Raw genomic sequence first — 20,730 nt, forward strand, 5'->3', positions numbered from 1 at the left:
CCTCGTCAGGTGTTGTGAAAAAAAAAGTTTGAAAAGACTAATGAGCACTTTTTTTGGAAAAGCCTGCAATTCTCTGGGAAGATCTGGCATGCAAACAACACCGTGGAGGAGACAGACTGTCGTGACCGGAACCATCCGAAACCCAAAACTGAGATGTATAAGTGTCCTGAGCGACGTAGGGATAAGTCAGTACCAGAAGAACCCTTCTGAACAGTTAAAATGATTGAAAGTATATTCGCTATGGGTTTTACACGCGGCGCATATATTCAGCTGGGCATTTACTGCGACTACTCAGGCTACGCGCATGCCTTAAGAGCAGAATTGCATGCCCCCCCCCCTCCCCTTCCTGCGACTTGGAAACGGTTAACTTTCTGGTTACAGCCTCACATCCTTAATCACTTTAAGCTACTTATTGTACTTACTGCTCGCCAAATCACGTGTACGGGCACACAAGTAGACATGGAATCTCTCTTGCGGGGGAATGTTAGTAAATATTAGTACATAAACATTTACCAGAATGGAGGTAACTGCTAGAAACCACCCGTCTCATTAAACAACTAAACAGGCTCTCCATTGTGCATGAAGAACTTGCCAACGGAGAATGCGATGCATGAACTGATGGTCCTTCCTCTTCTTTATGCTAGCATTGCAGGAAAGCCTACTCTAAATGATCGTGAGCTGTGATTAAAAAGCTCATTTGTCTACAGCTGGATCCAGATGTTATGGGTTTTGCCTGAGACTGTGTTGCTGTTATCTCCCTTGTTTTTTCGCTTACAAAGGCTTCCAGCAACTTTCCACAGCGAGAGTCCATGTCCACCCCCCCAAACAAAACGGCTGCCTGAACAACACCTTTACGTCTGCTGTGTTTGTGCCGCGTTCAGTCCAGAGCGCAGATTTCTAAATAACAGCGGAGGCTTGCCAAATTCCTCGTCTCCGGCCAGAAACCGTTATGAGAACCAGCTCCGGAGAACTCTTTTGTTTCCATCCGTTTCAGGAGATTTCACTCAGCGGCCCGGACTTGAAATCCCGCTAACACCACAAGAAATGGGACTTATGTTACCGGACCAGTAAAACACTGCAAAGGAGCTGTCCTGCTCAGAGCCTTGTTAAGCCCAGAGGAATGTACAGCACAATCCAGCCAGAAAAAAATATAAATATTTGTTTACTCTGCCTGTGTTATTATCCTGCTCCATATCCAGCTATCTGCATTAAAAACATCCATTTTGTTCTTCATTTTTTAATGGAAGATGTTATTCTGTCAATAGGAAGAGGTCTGTTTTGCTAGGCTTGGCTGCTATTTATCGAAGGTCAAACTTTACATGGCTTGTTCAATGTGAACTAAATCCTATACACCAATCTGTTTTGCTTTCTTTCTTCTGGTCTGGGAGTAGATCAGTATCAAATTTCTACGATTTTGTAAATAAAGTAAACCAGACACCAAATTCTGCTGTCCACCTAGTAGATGTTTTCACAGATATCATGTAATTTACCTCCACTCTGTGCCTTTAAAACTGCCAGCAAAGTATTAGAAGACAGCTTGTACTGTGCTACTATGGATGATCTCGCATCTTTGGAACATATCACAATATTCAGATCTGTTCTCCAAAAACTACGGTTTCCTGTTTCATGACAAGTGGTGTTCTTCGTCCATACCGTTCTCACCAGAAAAAATTTGAAATTATTTCACCAGCACTTCCTTATTTTGTTTGGTTTTTAATCAAAGGATGTTGTACAAAGACTACACCGTGATACACATTTAATTTAATTTCCTTTGGAAGTAAACTGGCATTAGCGAAGTATTTGTTTGGCCCAAGCAGATGACTGGCCTTTGCTGGGGCAGCCTTAGTCAGACTTGTCAAGAAAAAAACTTCTCTTCAGCATCTGTGACCTCTGTCTGCCTGAAGATTTGTAAGGGATCTTTAGTCTGCTGGTCAAGGGAGAACTGAACGCTGTGTGGTTACTAAGGAGCAGAATCACTTTCCTTCCTAAATTTACAGAGGTGCCTCTTCTGTTTGTGTTCTAAAATGCACATTAAGGGCTCTTGATGGTCATGAAAATGAAGTGCAGTGCTAACACGTTAGTAGCTCAGAATTAAGTTAGACGTTAAAGGCGTTACTCTTTTCATAAATCAAAAGGTAAAAATCCCAAAAAAAGAAAAAACATCGTGGTGACTACACTGTGAGAGATGTAAAAGTACTCTGCACCCCGCTACGCTGGAGCACTGCCTTGTTTGTCCCGTGGCAGCCAATCACTGACAGTATATTTCTCACATCACCTGACCTTGGGCTTGATTGGCGGAAGCCGGTTTGACACAGTGAACTTGGAACCGCTGGCAGTGGAATCGACGCACTGTTTTAGGGGGGATGCCAAAAGACACAAACGGGCAGGACTCATTTGGCACCGCTCTTGTTCGTTTTCTGTTCCAGCGATATAATTCAATTTTATAGACGCGACTCGTCCCTGTAGATACTTAAGGTCGACTATGATTCTGACATACTCCAGACACATCCTATAAGTAATGGAGTTCATTTGCTGGCTGTAATGATTTCAAGATGTTTTAAATAATTAAGGGAAATGACAGACATAAGTCAAACATAATATGCAACTAAATATAGTATTACAGTGTAGTACTTTTGTAATTTTACCATATATGCATGCTCATATGTCACGGTTTCGTTTATATTACTTTGTCGTTCAGGACCATGCGACCGTGCGCCTCTGGTTCTACCTGAATCGGTGGCTGTGATGATCAGGGTGTGTTTCTCTTGGGCCTCGCGGTCCAGGCTCTTAACGACACTGAGCTGCCCACCAGCGGACAGAACGAAGGCCCCATCCTCGTTGCCGCTGCTCAGAGTGTAGCTCAGCTGCCCATTAGCGGCGTGGTCGTCGTCTCTTGCGATCACCTACGGCAGAAAGGCTTTCTCGTCAGGGAGGAAGATTAAAAATGCACGCAGGCGCATTATCCTATTAGAAACCCTCCGTTTGCCGCGGGCCCGGCCTTTCCGGACCCCCGTGCCCCTACGGCTCGTCCATCGCTCTGGCACGTGGACGCGATCTCTAGTGGCACACGGATGACAGCTGGCCTGCTTCCCAGATCGACAGCTGGGGCTTGTTCTCTCCACATATGGGTACAGGAAGTACAGTCGCTTTACCTTTTGTCACAGGAGACGTGCGCTTTAATAGCTTATTAAGACGGTTTTGCAAGTCCGGATTCTCCGTTTCCGGTGACGGGCTGCCGCCCCTGACAGCTGCTATCCATCTGTCGCGTGTACGTGGTCCGAAAATTGTGACAATATTCATTTAGCTATTTTCTTTATAAATGGACTGTGTGGGACTGAGATGAAAAGTGTTCCTATAACCACCTGCCTTTTCATACATTAATAAAGGATGAAACATTAACATCTAATGTTTAACATCCCATAAGATGAAACATAATAAGGTTTCTTAAGATTTATAGTAGAATAATGCATCCAGATCTAGATGAATATATATTCTCATTAAATTTGTTTTTTTTAAGGCTTATGATTCTCTTTCTGTTATCTATTATCTATTTTTTGTTATGGGCTGTATGGATTCTGTTCCAACCATACTGCTGGTTTAATTCAGAGCATCTTTATGGAAGAGAGTAATTTTTCTTCATGAGATGTCTGCTTTTTTTTTGAAAGCAAGATGTACTGACCTGCAGCACGGTGTTGGGAAGTCTGCGGAGGTTCTCCTTCACCGTCACAGCGTAGGGTGAGAGCTCGAAGACGGGAGTGCAGTCGTTGACGTCCAGGAGCAGGATGTTGACCGTGGCGCGGTCCGTCCGCTGGCTGCTGCCCCGGTCAGATGCCTGCACCACCAGCGAATAGGAGGCCTTCTTCTCCCGGTCCAGCTGTTTGACCACCGAGATCATCCCCGTGACCGAGTCGACGCGGAAGTCGCCGTTCGCGTTCCCGCCGCTGATGGAGAAGCGGATCTGACCGTTCGTGCCCTCGTCCGCATCCGTGGCAGTCACCTGGAGCACATCAGTGCCGGTCAGGGTATTCTCCTCGATCTCAATGTCATAGATGTTCTGGGAGAAGCTCGGGGTGTTATCGTTAACATCCAGGACGATGACGGTGACGTCCATCGTGGCTGACAGAGGAGGTTCCCCTTTATCTGTCGCCACAATGGTCAGCGTGTAGTTGGACAGCTCCTCCCTGTCAAGCTCCCCGACGAGTCGAACATTCCCGTCCACTGTCCCAATGCCGAACTTGCTCCCAAAGGGACTGAGCAGTGAGTATTCCACGTAGCTGTTGGGCCCGCTGTCGGAGTCGGTGGCCTGGGCCGTGAAGACGACCGTGTCCACGGGAGTGTTCTCCTGGATGTAGGTCATCTTCTGCGAGACGAAGGTGGGCGGGCAGTCGTTAACATCCAGCAGAATGATGGACACTTGGGCCGTGCTGGTGAACCGTATCGCAGGGGGGGCCGCCAGGTCGTGCACTTTGACCACCAGGTTGTAGAAGGACTGGATTTCCCTGTCCAAGACCTGCTTAGTCTTCAGAACTCCGTCACTGCTGATCATGAACTGGCCCAGGGAGTCTCCAGATGCAATGCTGTAGGCCATCTCAGCATTGGGGCCTAACAGGGAAACAGCAGGAATGACACACACATCAGACCTCCTATTTAATCTACTACAGTAGGTGCTTCCCCTGGACTTAAAACACTCCTTCACTGACAGCTACTGTAAAATTTCTTAAAGATGTTAGAGTCTGTACATAGGGGTATAAATATCTATGTTTCCATTTTCCAAACTGCTTATCTAGTACAGGGTGAGCCCAAAATTAGACTATCAATATCTATGCTTCCATTTTGCAAACCTCTGATCCACTACTGAGTGCGACCCAAAATCAGAGGGCACAAGGCAGGGGGCTCCCTGTACGGGATGCCAGGTTTACCCACTTAGCTGCCAAGGCACTCAGCCTATACATAGATTTACATTGCTGAATAGATTCATCTATTGCTGAATTTTCCCTAATTTAAACATGAATTTTATTATAAAGTAAAAAAAAAAACAGCCTGACAGTCCTCAGGCTCCGGAAAAGAGAGCGACTTTCTCGTCTGTTTCTCCTGCACGTCTTGCATCAGTCGCACAGAGCAAAACCACAGAGAGAAAGGTGCATTGTGTAATCCTTAGAGCAAGGAAGCCCGTTTTTGAATGTTGCTGGATCCTTGACGCTCCAATGGAAGGGGGGTGGGGGGGGACGGGGGGGACGGAGGGGGTGAGGGCTTGGTTCCAGGGGGAATGAACGCCGCCTTTCCTTATGCTGCTTAATATCCTGTGCACATATGTCACCCCATCAAAGGACACACACATTCGTCCCTCCTCTCCGTCTATAGCAACAACTGCCGGCCTGCGTGTCAAAGGTCAGGGTGATGCAAACTCCAAAAAACAACGTTTTCCCAGTGAAGAGCCACTTAGAAGCTTGCTATGATTGCAGTGAATAGGGTTGGGGGGGGGGGGCTGTAGTGGGGGGACAGGCAGGAGACGGAATTCAGAAACAAGGGCTAGCTAGCTAGCTTCTCTTACTGGGGGTATTTATGCTGCAAAATGTTCACTATGAGTTGGTCGGCTTGGGGCAAATGCACTGTTAGAACATTTGAGCCATATATTTACCATCTCATCTTTCCCGTTTGCATTTTTGTTAAACGTTGTGCAAACATCTTTGGGAAAATATGTTCGTTTATACGCTACACACGTGTTGAATTACATGTAATGTGAATTCCTTACCATAATTATGCATGCGGTATTATCTAATTCTCATGAGTGGAACGTGTTAATGATGCTCAATCATCTGGATTGTGTAACGGAGGCGATACAGATGTCCCCGCTATGCTTCATCTCGTGTCCGACTTTGCATGCTTCCTTAAGTACCTGCACCTGTCCCTGAAATCCATGTGTGTAAATTACACATACTGAAGCCTTTAGTTAATAGCTGCAGTGCAGCTTTGAAAGCAATTTCCCCGTGAGCCGAAAAGGTAGACATAAAACCAGACAAATAGCTTTTGGCTAATGATTAGCCTGCACCGCTTAAACAGTCATCCATCACATTCTCATGAGTAAATATTAAATTTAAAAATAGCTTAATGTGCGTATTATCCTATTATGTTCTTCTCGTTCACTGGAGTTATTTGTACACCCTGTCAGAAGCATAATTCGTTGGGCTTTCAGAAGCGCAAAGCAACGTAACCAACTATGCGATGGCTGTCGGCCTGCTCGAGGCGTACCGTCATCCGCGTCGCTGGCTCTCACAGTGACAATGCTAGAGCCTGGAGAGATGTTTTCCATGACTGAGGTGCCGAAGGTGCTGCTGTTGAAGGTTGGCGCGTTGTCGTTGATGTCCAGGATGTTGAAGTAGACCCGGACGGAGCTGGCTTGGCCGCCGCCATCTTCTGCACGCACCGTGAGGATGTAGTACTGCTCGGCCTCGTGGTCCAGCTGCTGAGTCACGTTGAAGACACCCGTCACCGGGTTCAGGAGGAACACCCTGTCCTCATCCTCCTCCTCGAGGGAGTACGTGATCTCTCCGTTGGTCCCCGAATCTGCGTCACTGGCTAAGATGGCTGCCACAATAGATCCTGCAATGTATGGGAGTGGACCGTTTATGAGCGTCAAGCTACATATCTTTTTCCAGTGCGTGTAGTAAAGCCCACTGGCCAAACACATTGATACCAAGTGTTTTCTTCTTTCTAAAACTGCTTAAAGCACAGTTTCAAATGTTAAAAACAACAGCAGTTATTATGGTGTTCTTGTGGGTTCTGGCCTAGACACAGGCTAAGCACTAACAAGCAAGAAGTAATATGCGTTGGCTTCGAAGGTCTGGCAACCATCAGTGGCAAATGCGCTGGTCAGAACAGGCCACAAACGCTTGAGAAAATGAAACAGAAAGTGGAGGAGGACGTTCCAGCCTGTCAAGGGCCTACCTGGCGCCATATCTTCCGGGAGGTCGAAAGAGTACACAGCTCGCGAGAATTTGGGCGTGTGGTCATTGATGTCGCTGACGGTGATGTTGACTTGCATGTCCGACGACTGCTTGCCGTCGTCCGCCCGCACCAGCAGCGAATACTTTGACCGCCGCTCCCGGTCCAGCCTCTTGGTGGCAATCAGGTCCCCAGACTCGGGGTCGATGCGGAAACTGTCGTCAGCGCCGCTGATTATCGTGTATGTCACCAAAGCGTTTGGTCCCTAGGAGGAAAATACAAGCAAAACCTTTATGTTTTTATATTAGAGCTGCAACACAGTATGGAAGCCACAATACAGGATATTTCAGAGGGGCATGGATACCCTAGCAGATTCAGGGGGGGCTTGAATACATAAAATTATACATAAAAATGGCTTTTTTTCTAGCTACGCCTCTGGATATAACAAAAAAAAAAGAAATAAAATAATAATAATAATAATAATAATAGAAGTAATGGTAGAAAATAACGCTGGTATTTCTAATGCTGCAAATGCTTTAACAAGCTAATTGCTTTAAGTAAAAACAATGATTTTTATGGTACTGTTTGTACACATTTTTAAATGGTTAAAAAATGTAAAGATGCAGATTTCGTGTTATTGGAGTAGAATTACATAAGTGAGTAAAAATGATTAGTGTATTCCCACATGTCTAATGCTATAATCCAGCAACCAGATGAAATCAACACAAACTATCCGGAACGTGTCAGTTTGGAGACTCAGATGGTCTCTTGCTATGGTATTAAGCCATAAGCAGTTAAACGCCACTGTCTGTTCGCAATTTCTTGGACTGAGTTCTGTTTTCCCCCCGAAGCGAAAGAAACTCAGGCTGGTGTTTGTCTTTGCTGGAAAAACGAGGCGTTTTCGCTGGGCCGACCGGACTGTCATCAATCAGGGCCAGGCTCTGGGAAATCCATCAGCCACCTGGCCTGCCACCACCGCGGCCGCTGGCTCCAGATCCCCGACACCCCCGGCCAGCCAGTGAATTATTTGGTGGGACTCGGCAGGAGGAAGAGGAAGTGGAGCTTCAGTCCTGGGACACAGTCCCTGACCTTCACTTAGACCTTGAGCTTTTTTATGACCCTCCTCTGGCCCGGTAGAAGAGGAGGAATCAGATTTAAAGATAGAAACATAGCAACCGGGACTCAAAAAAACACACTCACACAAAAGTCATCCAGCAGATCTGGGGCCAATTTGAACACGTCTGCTTCTGAAGGGCCTTAATCCCAGAGGTGGAGAGATCCATCCCAGCTTGGACATTAGCGGCTGCTACACCATCGCAGGGATGCTACATCAGCTAAATGACTGTGAGCTGTCATGAGCTCGGCTGCTGCAAGATCTTTGTTTTTGTTTTCTTTCTATTTCCCAGTTGAACTCTGACCTAAAATGATCTGCAAATCTGGTGAGGCGAGGTTAGGGCTACAAAGGGCCTTTTGATCCGCAGGTCCTCAGCTGTCGTTTCCTCGGGCCGTTATTCCACGTGCACGTAACGAAATATTAACACAACAGACACCAGGCCAAAGCACACGCTCCCTCCTGAGGAAGTTGCATCCAAGTTTTCCCGAAAAGCAAACCCTTCGGTGTAGCGATCTCCCGGGTTGCATAACGCTTATCGTCCACCATATTGACATACCGCGCTTCACGGCGCCTTAAATCATCGTATTTTAGCCCGATGTGAGTTATTCATTCAGGATTACTACAGCTAGTAAATCTTGAGAGCTCCTCCGCGTTTTATTTTGCTCAAATGAATTTTGCCTGCCGCTCGTGAGCTTTCGTCACGTGTGGTCATGTCGTGTGTGTCTGTCCGGACATGCTTGAACATGTAGGGTACTCCACATCCGCAGATTGTGGGATTCCTTTACTGTGGGCATCGTCCGAATCTTCCTACTGATGCTTTTGAATAAAATAAAAGTTTTACAGCATGCCTTCCCAAATAAGTCTGCATGCTATGGCCATATGTCTTTTTTAATTAAAAGGGGTGGAAAAGCACTAGTAAAATTCGTTTAGCACTCTCTAATCTATTTATTGTGGTAAAATCTACTGCTTGAAAACCGTCTGCAACAAACGCAGAGAGTGTCTAACGTGTCTAACGATTGATCCCCCTTAGCTATAGAGTAGGAACCTTGCTATGTATATTGATTCTCAAATAAATGTTTGATTTCACCTCCTTAAGAACCTTTTTGGTCATATACTGAGAGGTACAACACGTGTCAGTCTGCAGTCTAAGGAAAAGAGACATTCTGTTAAAATTGAGGACTGGAGATCATGTTAAGTTGTGAATTTCTCAGATGTTAGTTTCACATAGTGGTGAGGTTACGGCCCGTTAACAAATCTGTCTGCTTTGTAAGGGCTGTAAAGTATTCATTTCCACGTTCTCGCAGGTCCTTCAAAAAGCCCTTTCTACAATGGCCTTAACACTTCACCTCTGCTGAAAGCTTTAGAATTTCATTGGCCGCGCTCAGAGTCGTGGTCCTGAGAGATGCTCGGCACCAGCGGATTGCAGTCAGTGGTAGGTTTCAATTCCACATCCTGTTTGAGGCGTGGAAGATGAAGTCCTTCCATAATCAGGAGTGAAGTCAATGATGTAATGTGAACTACAGAAGCCGTACAGGGACCATCTGCATAACGTGAAGAATCAATCGTTGCACATTACCCTGAGATTCCTCAAAGCTACGCTCTCAGGACTTCTCAGGTAACAAACGTGTGTGATGTCTGGGGACATTCTGTGCCTGAAACGGTAACTGTGCCTCTCAGGCCAAGAACATTCATATTTGCGGCTGGGTAATTTGTGGGCGAATTTATAACTGCCTGACTTGGGCAGGAAAAAAGAACTCAGAAGGGTAACAGAAACCAACTTCCTTACTTAATTTCACATTTTTTCTATTTTCCCATCACATTGTACCAGATTCTGAGATGTCCAACCCCATCACACTACGGAGTTACTCAAGACTCTATCAGTGTGCTTCTTATGCAGGAAGAACCGCTATTGTACTTCATGCCATCAAGACTATGCGCAAGAAGGGTTCCCTGAGTAGAACTCAATATTTTGGTAACACGTTTTCATTAGTCAGCACCAGTTTAATCCTGTATGATTGTCACTTGCTGGTCCAGGGGGAATGTTATTTTGGTGCCACTGTATATCAATATGGATGACATGACAATAAAGCCCTATTGACTTGTCTTGACTTGATAAACTCCAGCATTCACCCTATCTGATACATGAATCAGTCATGTTCTGTCTGGTTTATCTTAGAACTGTCATATATCCTCCCGAGTATATGCAGTACCCACACATAGGGCATTGCACCATCTTTTGTCAAAGTAGGGTGATTTACCTCATCAGCATCCGTGGCAGTCAGCTGCACGATCTTGGACCCGTCACCGATGTTCTCTGCGATGGTCACATCGAGCATGTCACTGGGGAAAATCGGTGGGTTGTCGTTGATGTCCTGCAGCGTTATCTCCACCTGGTGGGCAAAGCAAAATGAGCTTTGAAGGCGTTATCAATCAAGTCCACTGCAGCCCTGGAGTATACCCTGGAGTATACCCTGGAGTATACCACAATGTACTCCGCAGATTTCAGGCTGTCCAGAAAAAAACACAATAAACTGGTATAAAATTTCACACATTTCAGTTAATGTTAAATAGGTGACAGGAGATCTGACAGCAGGAAATATATTTTATATTAGATCTGTTTTTTAAATGAAAACTTCAATTATTCACCCACAGTTGTAACGAGACGCCAGAATATAAGCTATATTTCATAGCAGAAGCAGGTGGTCGATGTTAGAGAATCCTAGGAGATCTCCATTTCTCAGAGTATAGCTTCCTGCTTCTCTGAAGGCCCCCAAAGTTTCCCAAAGAGCCGCTCTCACCATAAACAGTGTCGGACAGAAATATGAGATGGTGCGAAACGTGTTTGTCGTGTGTTTACATGTCTGTGACCGGCCCCCGGCCCCCGGATCGCAATATTTGCAATTTAATCCTGTGATTCAAATTCAGTCCCGTAACGACTGCTGATGTAAATACGGACTTGGAGGCTAGTAAACAACACTGCGCTTGAATCATAAACAAACATTCGTTTGGCACTCGTTGTTTGGGGATCCTATAAATATGAGATCATAATGTTTGTTGCGGGACAACAATGCCTATTAATGTTGACGGTATTACAGGCAGCCTGTGAAGGCCAGGACTGAACGTCTACTCTTTCTCACAATAAAGTGTAAGTTGTCCACAAAGACAGTGTTCAAATCGAGTTTCCCTGCCGAGTTCATACAGCTTTGTCGACAGGATCCAAGACCACAAAACCACCAAGGAAAGAGAAGGAGGCAGAGAAAGGAGAGGTATTTATTTTACTAGTGACAAAGAAAAAAAATCGGGCTTCACATATTCTGTGAGTCTTCTCAGCAAGGTTCTAATAGAGGAATTGGCCCTCTCTGTAGATGATAAAGTTTCTAAATACAACTCAAACACAAGGCTTGCTTAATGGATTTCTCAGACAGTCCAACATAAATGAAGCAATCGCTGATGCATATTTAAACGATTTCCTTCATGCACACTGAAAAAAAATTGCCCATTTCCTTGATGAATAACCATTGTGTATTCTCAAACGTGAAGTATAAAAATATTAAAGACAATCAGAAGTGTTTCCCTATGGCTACAAATGAGTGTAATTCAAAGGTTACGTTTAAAAAAAACTCTGCCATTGTCCAGCCTCCAGCTGGAAGATCTTTTGCGCGCAGAATTGCGACCTGACAGTGGATCGGCGTTGCACTGGCCCCTCCTCGCAGCCCGTGTATAATCTAAGAAGCTGAGACGACGGGGTCGGAAAGTGCAGTGGGAACAGTACCATCAACAAACAGTGAATATTTATTCCACATTTGCATCCCATTGACATGTAAATGTGGTGTGAAAACCAGCTCGGAACTAAGACGGTTATAAGGAGCAAGTACCCATACACCCACCCCCCCCTCCCCCCCCCGCCCCCCCACCGTATTTTGGCGAAAGTCATCTGCCAGTGTGAGGTTAACTTTAGAGTGCCTGGTGAAAAATTCATCATGAAAAGAGGGTTAGGGAGTTAGGGGAGATGAATGAGGTCTGTTCTACACTATCCCTGTCGCTCACCTGGCGATGAAGAGCTTGGCACAGGTGAAACACCTTGGTTTACATGGGAAAGATTCCTTTTTGCAGCTTGAGTTTCAGCCCACAGCTGTTTACTGGCTACCTGACTCCATTATTGATACACCGTATGAATGATTAACAAGCTAACCGCTCTCAAATGCTGCCTCTTTTATGGTAGCTAAATAAGGAGAGCAGGTCTGTGCAAGACATTTCTTTATTTAGAGGTGCGACTTTATTTTTGTTGACCAAACTACGGTGAATGACGCTTATGCAGGAGAAACGCAGCTGATTTCGTTTCCATCAGAAGCGGCATTCTGCTGGCACTCGTCTTCCGCTGCCCGTTAGCTGTTCTGCTAATGCAGTATGCCTCCGTCTTTCATCTCTACCTGTATGTTTCGATGTGTTTTCTGCATGTATGTGGGCGCTGAGCATATTTATGCAGTAACTTTAGATGCTGTAATCAGAAACCCTACTATTAGTTATATTTAGCATTCTCTCAAAGCCGTAGTCTGCACTGTGCAGGTTATTCAAGTCCCGAGACCATGTAGGATCTGTGTCACCTGCTTCAGCACAAGGTGCGATGGTGTGCTTTAGTGCTCAGATTCCCATGCTCTTGAGTTAATACTCAGATGCTGACAATCAGTGCTTCTGACACTCCGGGCAGCTACAAAGCCCAAATGACGCAATTTCATTTAATACCAGCAAATGAAGCGCATTAAGTCCGATTCAGTTCACACTGTAACTTTGTGAGGTCGACCGTGCTCAACATAGCTGCCCGAAACTGATCAACGTCAAGTTAGCGTCAGCTTTACCGGCAGACGCGGACGTTGCGGCATTTACCGTCCAACGTGACGGCATGGTAGGCTAGTTTGACAGCAGTTAATGCACATGTGAAAAATCTGGATAAAAATGAAGGCAAGGAAGCAAAAATTACTCCAAGGGAGGTGATAGAGGCCCAGAGGTGGGTGTAATATACAGCTAGTTAATATAGGAGGATGTGAGGTTCTGTCATTAGCCCTGCTGTCACGGAAGTGTCTTTTTCATTACGTCTATAAAGGGACGGCAAATGCTACAAACCCAGCGTTTCTGAGCATTTCCGTCCTGTTGTAGGCTACATATACAGCGGGTGCAGATTTTACTTCTAAAAAGAATGTGAAAGGAAGGATATTGTAAATAGGAACAATTTTAATGGTATAAAAATGCAGCACGAGGCCTTACAAGGAATTGAATATCCAGTCCTCTGTAAAGCCAATTAAGAAAATATAAAATTGAGGTAGCATTTATTCAGAGGTTTTTGTGAGAAAAATAAAAAGGACAGAGTAGTGGATGAACTATAGAAACCCAGAATACTGCCATCTGAACTTCCAAATAGCATATGCCAGTCAGACTTTCCTTTGATCAAAGAGAGGTCTGGCTTCGCAGATGAGAAATGCGCAGCTCAAGTAAATCCAGGGAGACAGAAATGCGTGTTTGATTCATGACCATTCATCATCTAAAATCAGTATTGTGATTGTTTTTAGGTATAAAAGCCTTACTGGACTGATCCTACAAGGGAGAATAAATAGCTACAATCTCATTGATCTGGCCTGTTGGTTATGGCAACTTGGTTATGGCAAGGGATTCGTAGGATAGATTTTCTGCCCTTGTACAGGAAAAGTTTCCATGTTGATTTTGAGTTTGCACAAGGACTTGGATTGTGCTGCTAATTTGACACATAAAGCAAACTTCTCAACAAAGCTAGCGTCTCTTAATGCCGGAGAATGAGTCAGACATTGGATGAGCATGAAGTAAAAGAAATTTGCCAAAGAACAATGTCAACAAAAGTTAACGTTTTGTTTAAAAATGACAGCAGAAAGTAGCTGTTATAATGTTATAATTTTCTATAAATATGCATCTGTAGCCAAAGTTTGCTCAGAGTATTGCTCTATAAATGCAAGAAATGTAGCCCATCAATATAACGGGCTACCTTGGGCTACCAATACGATGGGCTATGGTGAGGATTTTTGGTTCATGGTTGCATAAATTGAAAATCACTACAGAACCAAATCCAATGACCCGGGAGCTGATGTTCTAGTTCAGACTTAGGGTGTCTGCGACTATGGCCTCCAACAAGCTCGGGGTGACTTTGGTATTCAGGCCACTGCTAAGTGTTACTGTGAACTGTGCACCTTCCAAAAGCAGCAGACAGAGCTGGATTAGCTCATAATAGCTTAACATTCCTTGTTGACTTTTAATTAATCTAAACTCGTTTGCCTCAGTATTTCTGTTACTTAATAGATTGAACCTACCTAAGCTGACAGAACCTGAATGCAAAATCACACAGTACTTGTGACAATATAATACTGAAAAGGTTTGCTTTTGACATTACTGTGTCGTCTAAAAGAAGTTCTCCTCTTCCAATGAATGGGAGACTTTTTGCCCTAAAATAACAGCCATACAACCTCCAGTCTCCTGCTGTCTGCATTATTCAGAAGCACTCGATGATTCACTGGGCATGGTGTGCTTGACGAACGTCTTGAAACATCCCGGGCAGAGTAAAAGCTGCACCCCTAGGGATGCGTGCGATGGCAGAAGTGCGACCGTGACATCGCTCATTTCCCGAGCCAGAGACAAAGGCCTTCTTTATACGGTACCTTCACTATCTCCTGCCGCCTGCCTCATTCAGATGTTTGGACGTTTGGTCAAAAGATTCACGGCGACGTTTGACCTCCTTGAGATTTAGTAGGTTTAGACCCACAATTCTAAGTCAATTTTTTTTGCCTTTTTTCGTCTGGCGGTCTGAAAAATAGACAAGCAAACAATGCCTTTTTCCTATACACGACCCTCTCAGAGCACTTCAGCGCCTGCCCCATTGCCACTGGCCTGACTTGTCAAACAAAGGGCGCAGTGAGAGCTTATCTCCCCGGCCGACAGGTCGCCTCCGGGTGCTGGGCTCCGTGTGCTTCCGAGACGGCAGCCCGTGAAAAGTGGATGAGAGGGCTGCCTTCCCGAGACACAGATACAGCTGGAAGAGAGCCAACCGCAGAGCCCGGGCACTGGAAAGCCAAGGGATAAGTCTCCTTTCGTGGGCCCAAAATCTTCTCCAGAAAAAAAACACAAACTTTCTCTAAGAGTCTGTAGACGATCACAAAGCACCTCTTCTTATGTAACCAACAAGGCAGAAAGGAGTCAACACTGGACAAGTAGGTTTAATAAAAGGGATCGCCATCCTCTCAAAGGAACACTCCACTGCTGTTTAGAGACAGCTTGTCCCGTGCTGCCGCTGTGCGTCCCTGCCAAGCCCCTGCTTTCTCAACATGTTCGGGTGGAACATAAAATCTGGGATGGCTAACGACAAGCAGTCTGTTCAGATGGCAGCGACGTTTTATAAGTGACCTTCCTGTGGCGCTTCCTCTCGGCGATTCACGAATAGGTGGCTCTCAGTGTCTCACCCGTGCCTCGCAAAACCGCAGGAGTCATTGTCGTTATTACTGTCGTTATTATTGTCGTTATTACTGTCGTTATTATTGTCGTTATTACTGTCTTTTTCCACTTGGCGAGTTTTTACCCTGAAGCAGAAGACATTTCTTCTTTAAAGCGCACGTTAGTACGCAATGCTATGATGATTTACCGGAGGTTAATTGTTTACTTACCTATTTTATTTAAATTTATTTAAACTCAAGGCGTCGGGAATAACGGGCACCAAAACACACGCGGATCAAACAAAATTCACCTCTTTCTCCCCTGAGATGAGGAAGTTAACGTTAAAAGAAAGCTTTGAAGATAACCAGAAGAATGCATCAAAAAAATAAAAGAAAGGGTGCATGGTTACTGTTTCTAAAAATGCTCGCATTGATATGGAAACGGGGCGAGACAGCGGTCAGTCTGCGCCATGCAGTCGGGACGTTTGCGTGAGCTGCACCTTCTTATCGCCTCCTCATTCCCTGCGCCCCCCCTTTCATCCACCATTACCAAAGATTAGTGCTTTTAAGGGGCGTGAAGCATGCAAAAGAAAATGATATAATGCTTGCATGATAGTGTTTAAAAAAACACACACACACACACACAAAAAAACCCCGCAGAGCTTCTGGTACTGAATAATATTAACATAACAATAATAATAATACTTAGCAGCACAGTGGTTTCCTATTAGGTTCTGTGTTTTACAGCCAGTGTTCATAAGGATGGTGACTCTATATTTAATAACAAACTTTTAACAGTGGAAGATACTACAGTATGCCTCTGCACTTGGAAAAATAAGCAGAAAACTTGTAAATCACAGCAATACGAGGCCAGGTTTACCGGCGTCCAAGACCCGAAGAGAGAGAGCACTAGCTTTAAAGAGCATTTCAGCATCTGTTTAATGGCCACTGTCAACCTGTGATTGATGGGTGAGATTCAGGGAGTGAAAAAAAGGGTCCCACCAGCGATGGTCTGGCCGGGAGTTTGCCAGTATTCTCACACAGAGATGGTTATCTTCTGACTTGGGTCAAACGACGCAGTGGTCTACAACACGGTGCAGGCATTTTAATTGCTCTCTACAAGTAGATTAAAGTTCGAAAGTAAAAAAAATTTGAGGAAACTACCGAATGTTGACTTGTTAAGTGGTGGAAACTCAGATACTCTCAGCATACTGCAACGGCGGATTCCTTGACAAAAAAAAGGTCCCTCAGGATTTTAAATACTTTAATATATTTCCAATTCAGACTTTTTAAAAAGAAAGCTGTGTATTATATAGACTATAAGGACAGCTTTGGGAAATTGCATTTTTCAAGGTGTGACATTACAGGCCAGTTATTCCTTCGAGTGTCTGAGGTTTGAGGTCTGTCTAGAGGTCTGATTGGACGACATTGGAAAACCACATTTGTAACTCAGGTTTTGATTGGTTAACACGGAATTGTAACTGACATAGGATGAAAGGCTGGCATAATGCCCGAATTATTCAACTGTATATACCAGGTTCAGTCAAGCTCAGTCATGTGCTTGTATTCAATTATAGTCTCTCAGGACATTATAATCCTGTAAAAATTTCACTGACCACATAAACATATTTTTGAGTCACCTTAGTCATTAGGGCAGGCTTCCGTTCTGAAGGAATTTTTAGTCGAGTAAATTTTGAAGTATCGAAACTCAGTAGAGCAAGGACTAGGACGAACCGGCTAGCTGTACTGCAGACAGAGCCCCAGAATACCCAGCATCCCTTGGGGCCGTCGACAAATCGCTGTTTCAGTACACCATAACCGCTTGAGAGAACCGCTTGAGAGAACCGCTTTTCGGACGCTGAGCACGCACCGTGCACACGCAACATGAGACGATGGGACCCGCAGTTGCCATGGCAATGGGTTAGATCACCATAGCTGCGAAGGTAAGAAAAGGACCCCCCCCCCCACACTCTCCCAACTCCACTTCCTAATCCCTTCCATTGTCTAAGGCTTTTTGGGGCTGATCCCCTGATCAGATGTACGCCGCGCAGTGTCTCCCCGTGTGCGGCCCCTTCATCTGCGGGGGGGCACGGGAGGGTGATGCGAACCAGCATCTCAGCCCCCAGGCTCCTACCTCCCTCTCTTGCCGTTCCCTAGGAAAAGGCGAGACCTGAATGGTTGGCGGATTATTCAGAAGGTGTGGGTTGGGGGGGGGGGGGTTTGTGGGTGAGAGATTTCAGGGTAGGGGGTGATGGGGTGGGGGTGGGGGGGGGGGGCGGAATACGATTAAAAGTTTTAATAGGACCGTCTCTGTGAGCACGGGGCTCCCCGCTGATTCTGTTTATGTGAAACTGCAGCAAACAGTAACAATGGGTGGAACGGAATCGCAGCAGCAGGCCACCAATCAGCAGGACAGGCGCGGGGCGCCGTCCAAGCGCCCGGCTGTTTAACAGCCCGGGAGGGAGGTCCGGCCGGGCAGGGCCCAGAGCCCCTTCCCGTACTGGTTCCACTCGGCAGGCAGGTCGATGCCGGGCCACAATTGCACCCTTTGCAGCCTGGTCCCCAGTGCGGGGCCAGAGATCACGCTCGCACGGTCGTACGACGTGCTTTACCTACCTCCCCCCCCCGGAGTCACGCCCAGCGGCGTCATATCACGCAGTAACGCAATGTTCGCGCACCCCCCCTCCCGACGTCAAGATAACATCACACACTAGACGAAACAACGTGAGTGTCCTCCGCTCCGGCGTGATGCCCCCGTCGGCCCCGTGGTGGGTCCTAGGGAGACCGGGTGTGGGGGGGGGGGGGCGGGTGGGCGGAAGATGAAAGCATGGGATAAGTCGAGCTGTGAGGATTTGGGATAATTGCAGAATATTGAAACGTGAAAGGTTTTATGATTCTGGGATCACGCAGGCAGGCAGTGAAAAATGAACGGGGGTGGGGAGCAAAACATACTCATTTGGAAGTCTGGGACAGTGAGGAGGGGATGGAACCGATTTCGTCTGGCGCAAGTGAAACTTCAATCATAAAATTCCAGTCGCTTAATATTAAAAAAGCCCCTCTCTCTCTCTCTCTTTTTTTCTTTCAAAAGCAGCTTTTGCTGTTACTCATTCCATGTACCATATGCCTGTGTCATTCATTTAGGACCTGACAGGAAACGTTTGGCAAGGCAATTTGATTCGAAGACATTTTGAGGGTTTGGGGGGGGGGTGCGGGGGGGGGGGGGGTGGGGAGTGTAGAGGGAGAGGGTGAGAGAGAGGGAAACGCTGATGCGTTTAGCATGCAGCGGGCCTGAGAGACTCCTGCCAAAGGAGTCAACGGAAAAGCGCTCGTTCTCAGCAGACCCCGGGGCCGAACCATTCACGGAAACGGAGCTCAGGCCCAGGATGTCTCTGGGCAGACAGGGCCTCTAAAGGAACGGCTCACAAGAGGGTATTCTGGGGGGGGGGGGGGGGGTCACATATTTATTCTTGCTATTTAGCACAGGGATAAACCCCTTCGTAAGGCTGTCCATCTTAATTAACGGCCATTTATAACCAACCCTCTGAATGTAACGATGCATCATGTCATAGAAATAACGTAGGATCAGATGAAAAATACCAAAAACCACGTGTCCAGTAGAATCAGATGGTCTATAAAGCTTAGGTGGCATAATTTATTGCCTGCATCTGAACTAAGATTAGAGGGATTTACCGTTCTATGGTCGTGTTGCAGATATTGACGCATGCGGTCGGTGGATTACGGCGCGATTGGCTCCAGCCGCGCCTTCCTCGCCAGTTTTAGGCACCCCCCTGCGTGATTTACTGCACGCAAAGCTCGACAGAGATCCCTGCCTTCTAGTGGCCGCATAAGAAAAATAGCTGCAATTACTTCTCCGTCTTATCTTGTTAGGACCCACATACATCCAGAACTTGGGGGCGATGCAATACTTCAGCAGTCCTGCTATTCAGAAGCATCATCGTGATGGATGTCGCCGCGAATCGTGGCCGACAGTTTCACACAGATCATTAATAGAAAGACGCTTTGAAAGCAATCAGGATTTCTTTCTTTTTTTTTTAGCAACTAGCTAAATGAGTCTTGCACATCCTTGGCATTAACCGGTAACTACAGCTGCAGGACTTTTTTCATTTTCTACGGGCCTTTCAGTAGAACAAAAAGAAACATTTAGAAAGCCTTATGGTAATTCCATTTCACGGCTAATGTGTTTTGTTCGGGGCACGCTTGAGTGCAACTGAATAGTTTATAACACAATCCATCTCAATTCTCACGCAGGAACTTAGTGCCGATTCTTTCCCCGCTCATAAACCCATTAATAAGGCCAAAGTGATAAAAACAGCGGCTCAAACGAAATTTTTAGCGGACTAAAACTGGGTGATGGGCAGATAGTCGGTCTGCAGGCTAATGGGCTAGTAGGTCATCGCTAATCCCGGTGCCCGACGTCAGCTAGCTAGCTGCTTCTGGGTCTGACCCCTTATCTGGCCAAGCTACGTCATTTGTTATCTTCCTAATTTTGTCCTGATGTCAACTGTGTGTCTCCCTGAAGCCACTGCTCCACCCCTTTCTTTCAGTGCTGAGAGGCCGTGGGGGATGGGGGCCGTGCTCGAGCTCATTGGGGGGCGTGTTTGAGACACTGGCCATCTTGCTATTGGCAATTTCCTTTGGAACCGCTTCTTCTCCCAAGTCACCCTGTCTCGTCAGTGAGGTCAAAAATGACACATACTGCTGGATCGTGCAAGATCCCTCAGGCACTAGGGAAAGGCGAGACTGCTTAGCCTCTGTGAATTCTGGGATACGTCCCAGGGTCATGATTCTGTTTGTGCGGCAACCTGCCCTTCGACCCAGCCGTACGCACAGCTTGGTGAGCATGATGAAAACAAATATTGTAGATGAAAGAATCGGAGCTTGATTTCCCAGTCAAAATGCAATCACTGTAAACAAGTCAATGTGTGCTTAAGAAAAAAATTCTGGTTTGAAATATCCAGGCTGACTCACGCCACAATCCGCTGGATCCCAAAATATAAACACAATCAGAGCAGTTAGGCATTTAATTTAAAAAATAATAATAATTCATCAATTGAGTATTTTCATAGATAGTAATAAATGGAGAACAGACACGAAATCGTCAGTTGCTGTTTACACAGGCTCATTATAAACCAAATTTGTTTAGTCTGAGGAGAAAATTTGACTTAGACAAAGAGCAAAATGGGGAATATTGGAGTAAACGGGAAATAT

General features: G+C 45.8%; 1 protein-coding gene across 1 annotated transcript in view; it reads right to left on the reverse strand.

Moving 5' to 3' along the window:
• The window catches only part of fat4 (FAT atypical cadherin 4), a 78,903-nt gene that overhangs the window by 25,052 nt on the left and 33,121 nt on the right, over positions 1 to 20,730 (reverse strand). The window contains exons 2-6 of the mRNA XM_023795854.2: positions 10,315 to 10,446; positions 6,946 to 7,207; positions 6,250 to 6,600; positions 3,680 to 4,602; positions 2,729 to 2,903 (exon numbers count right to left, since the gene is read on the reverse strand). Of these exons, the coding sequence (XP_023651622.2) occupies positions 2,729 to 2,903; positions 3,680 to 4,602; positions 6,250 to 6,600; positions 6,946 to 7,207; positions 10,315 to 10,446 (1,843 nt within the window). The remainder of the gene's footprint in view (positions 1 to 2,728; positions 2,904 to 3,679; positions 4,603 to 6,249; positions 6,601 to 6,945; positions 7,208 to 10,314; positions 10,447 to 20,730) is intronic.

The sequence above is a fragment of the Paramormyrops kingsleyae genome, chromosome 12 (genome assembly GCF_048594095.1).
Source record: "Paramormyrops kingsleyae isolate MSU_618 chromosome 12, PKINGS_0.4, whole genome shotgun sequence".
Classification (NCBI taxonomy): Eukaryota; Metazoa; Chordata; class Actinopteri; order Osteoglossiformes; family Mormyridae; genus Paramormyrops; species Paramormyrops kingsleyae.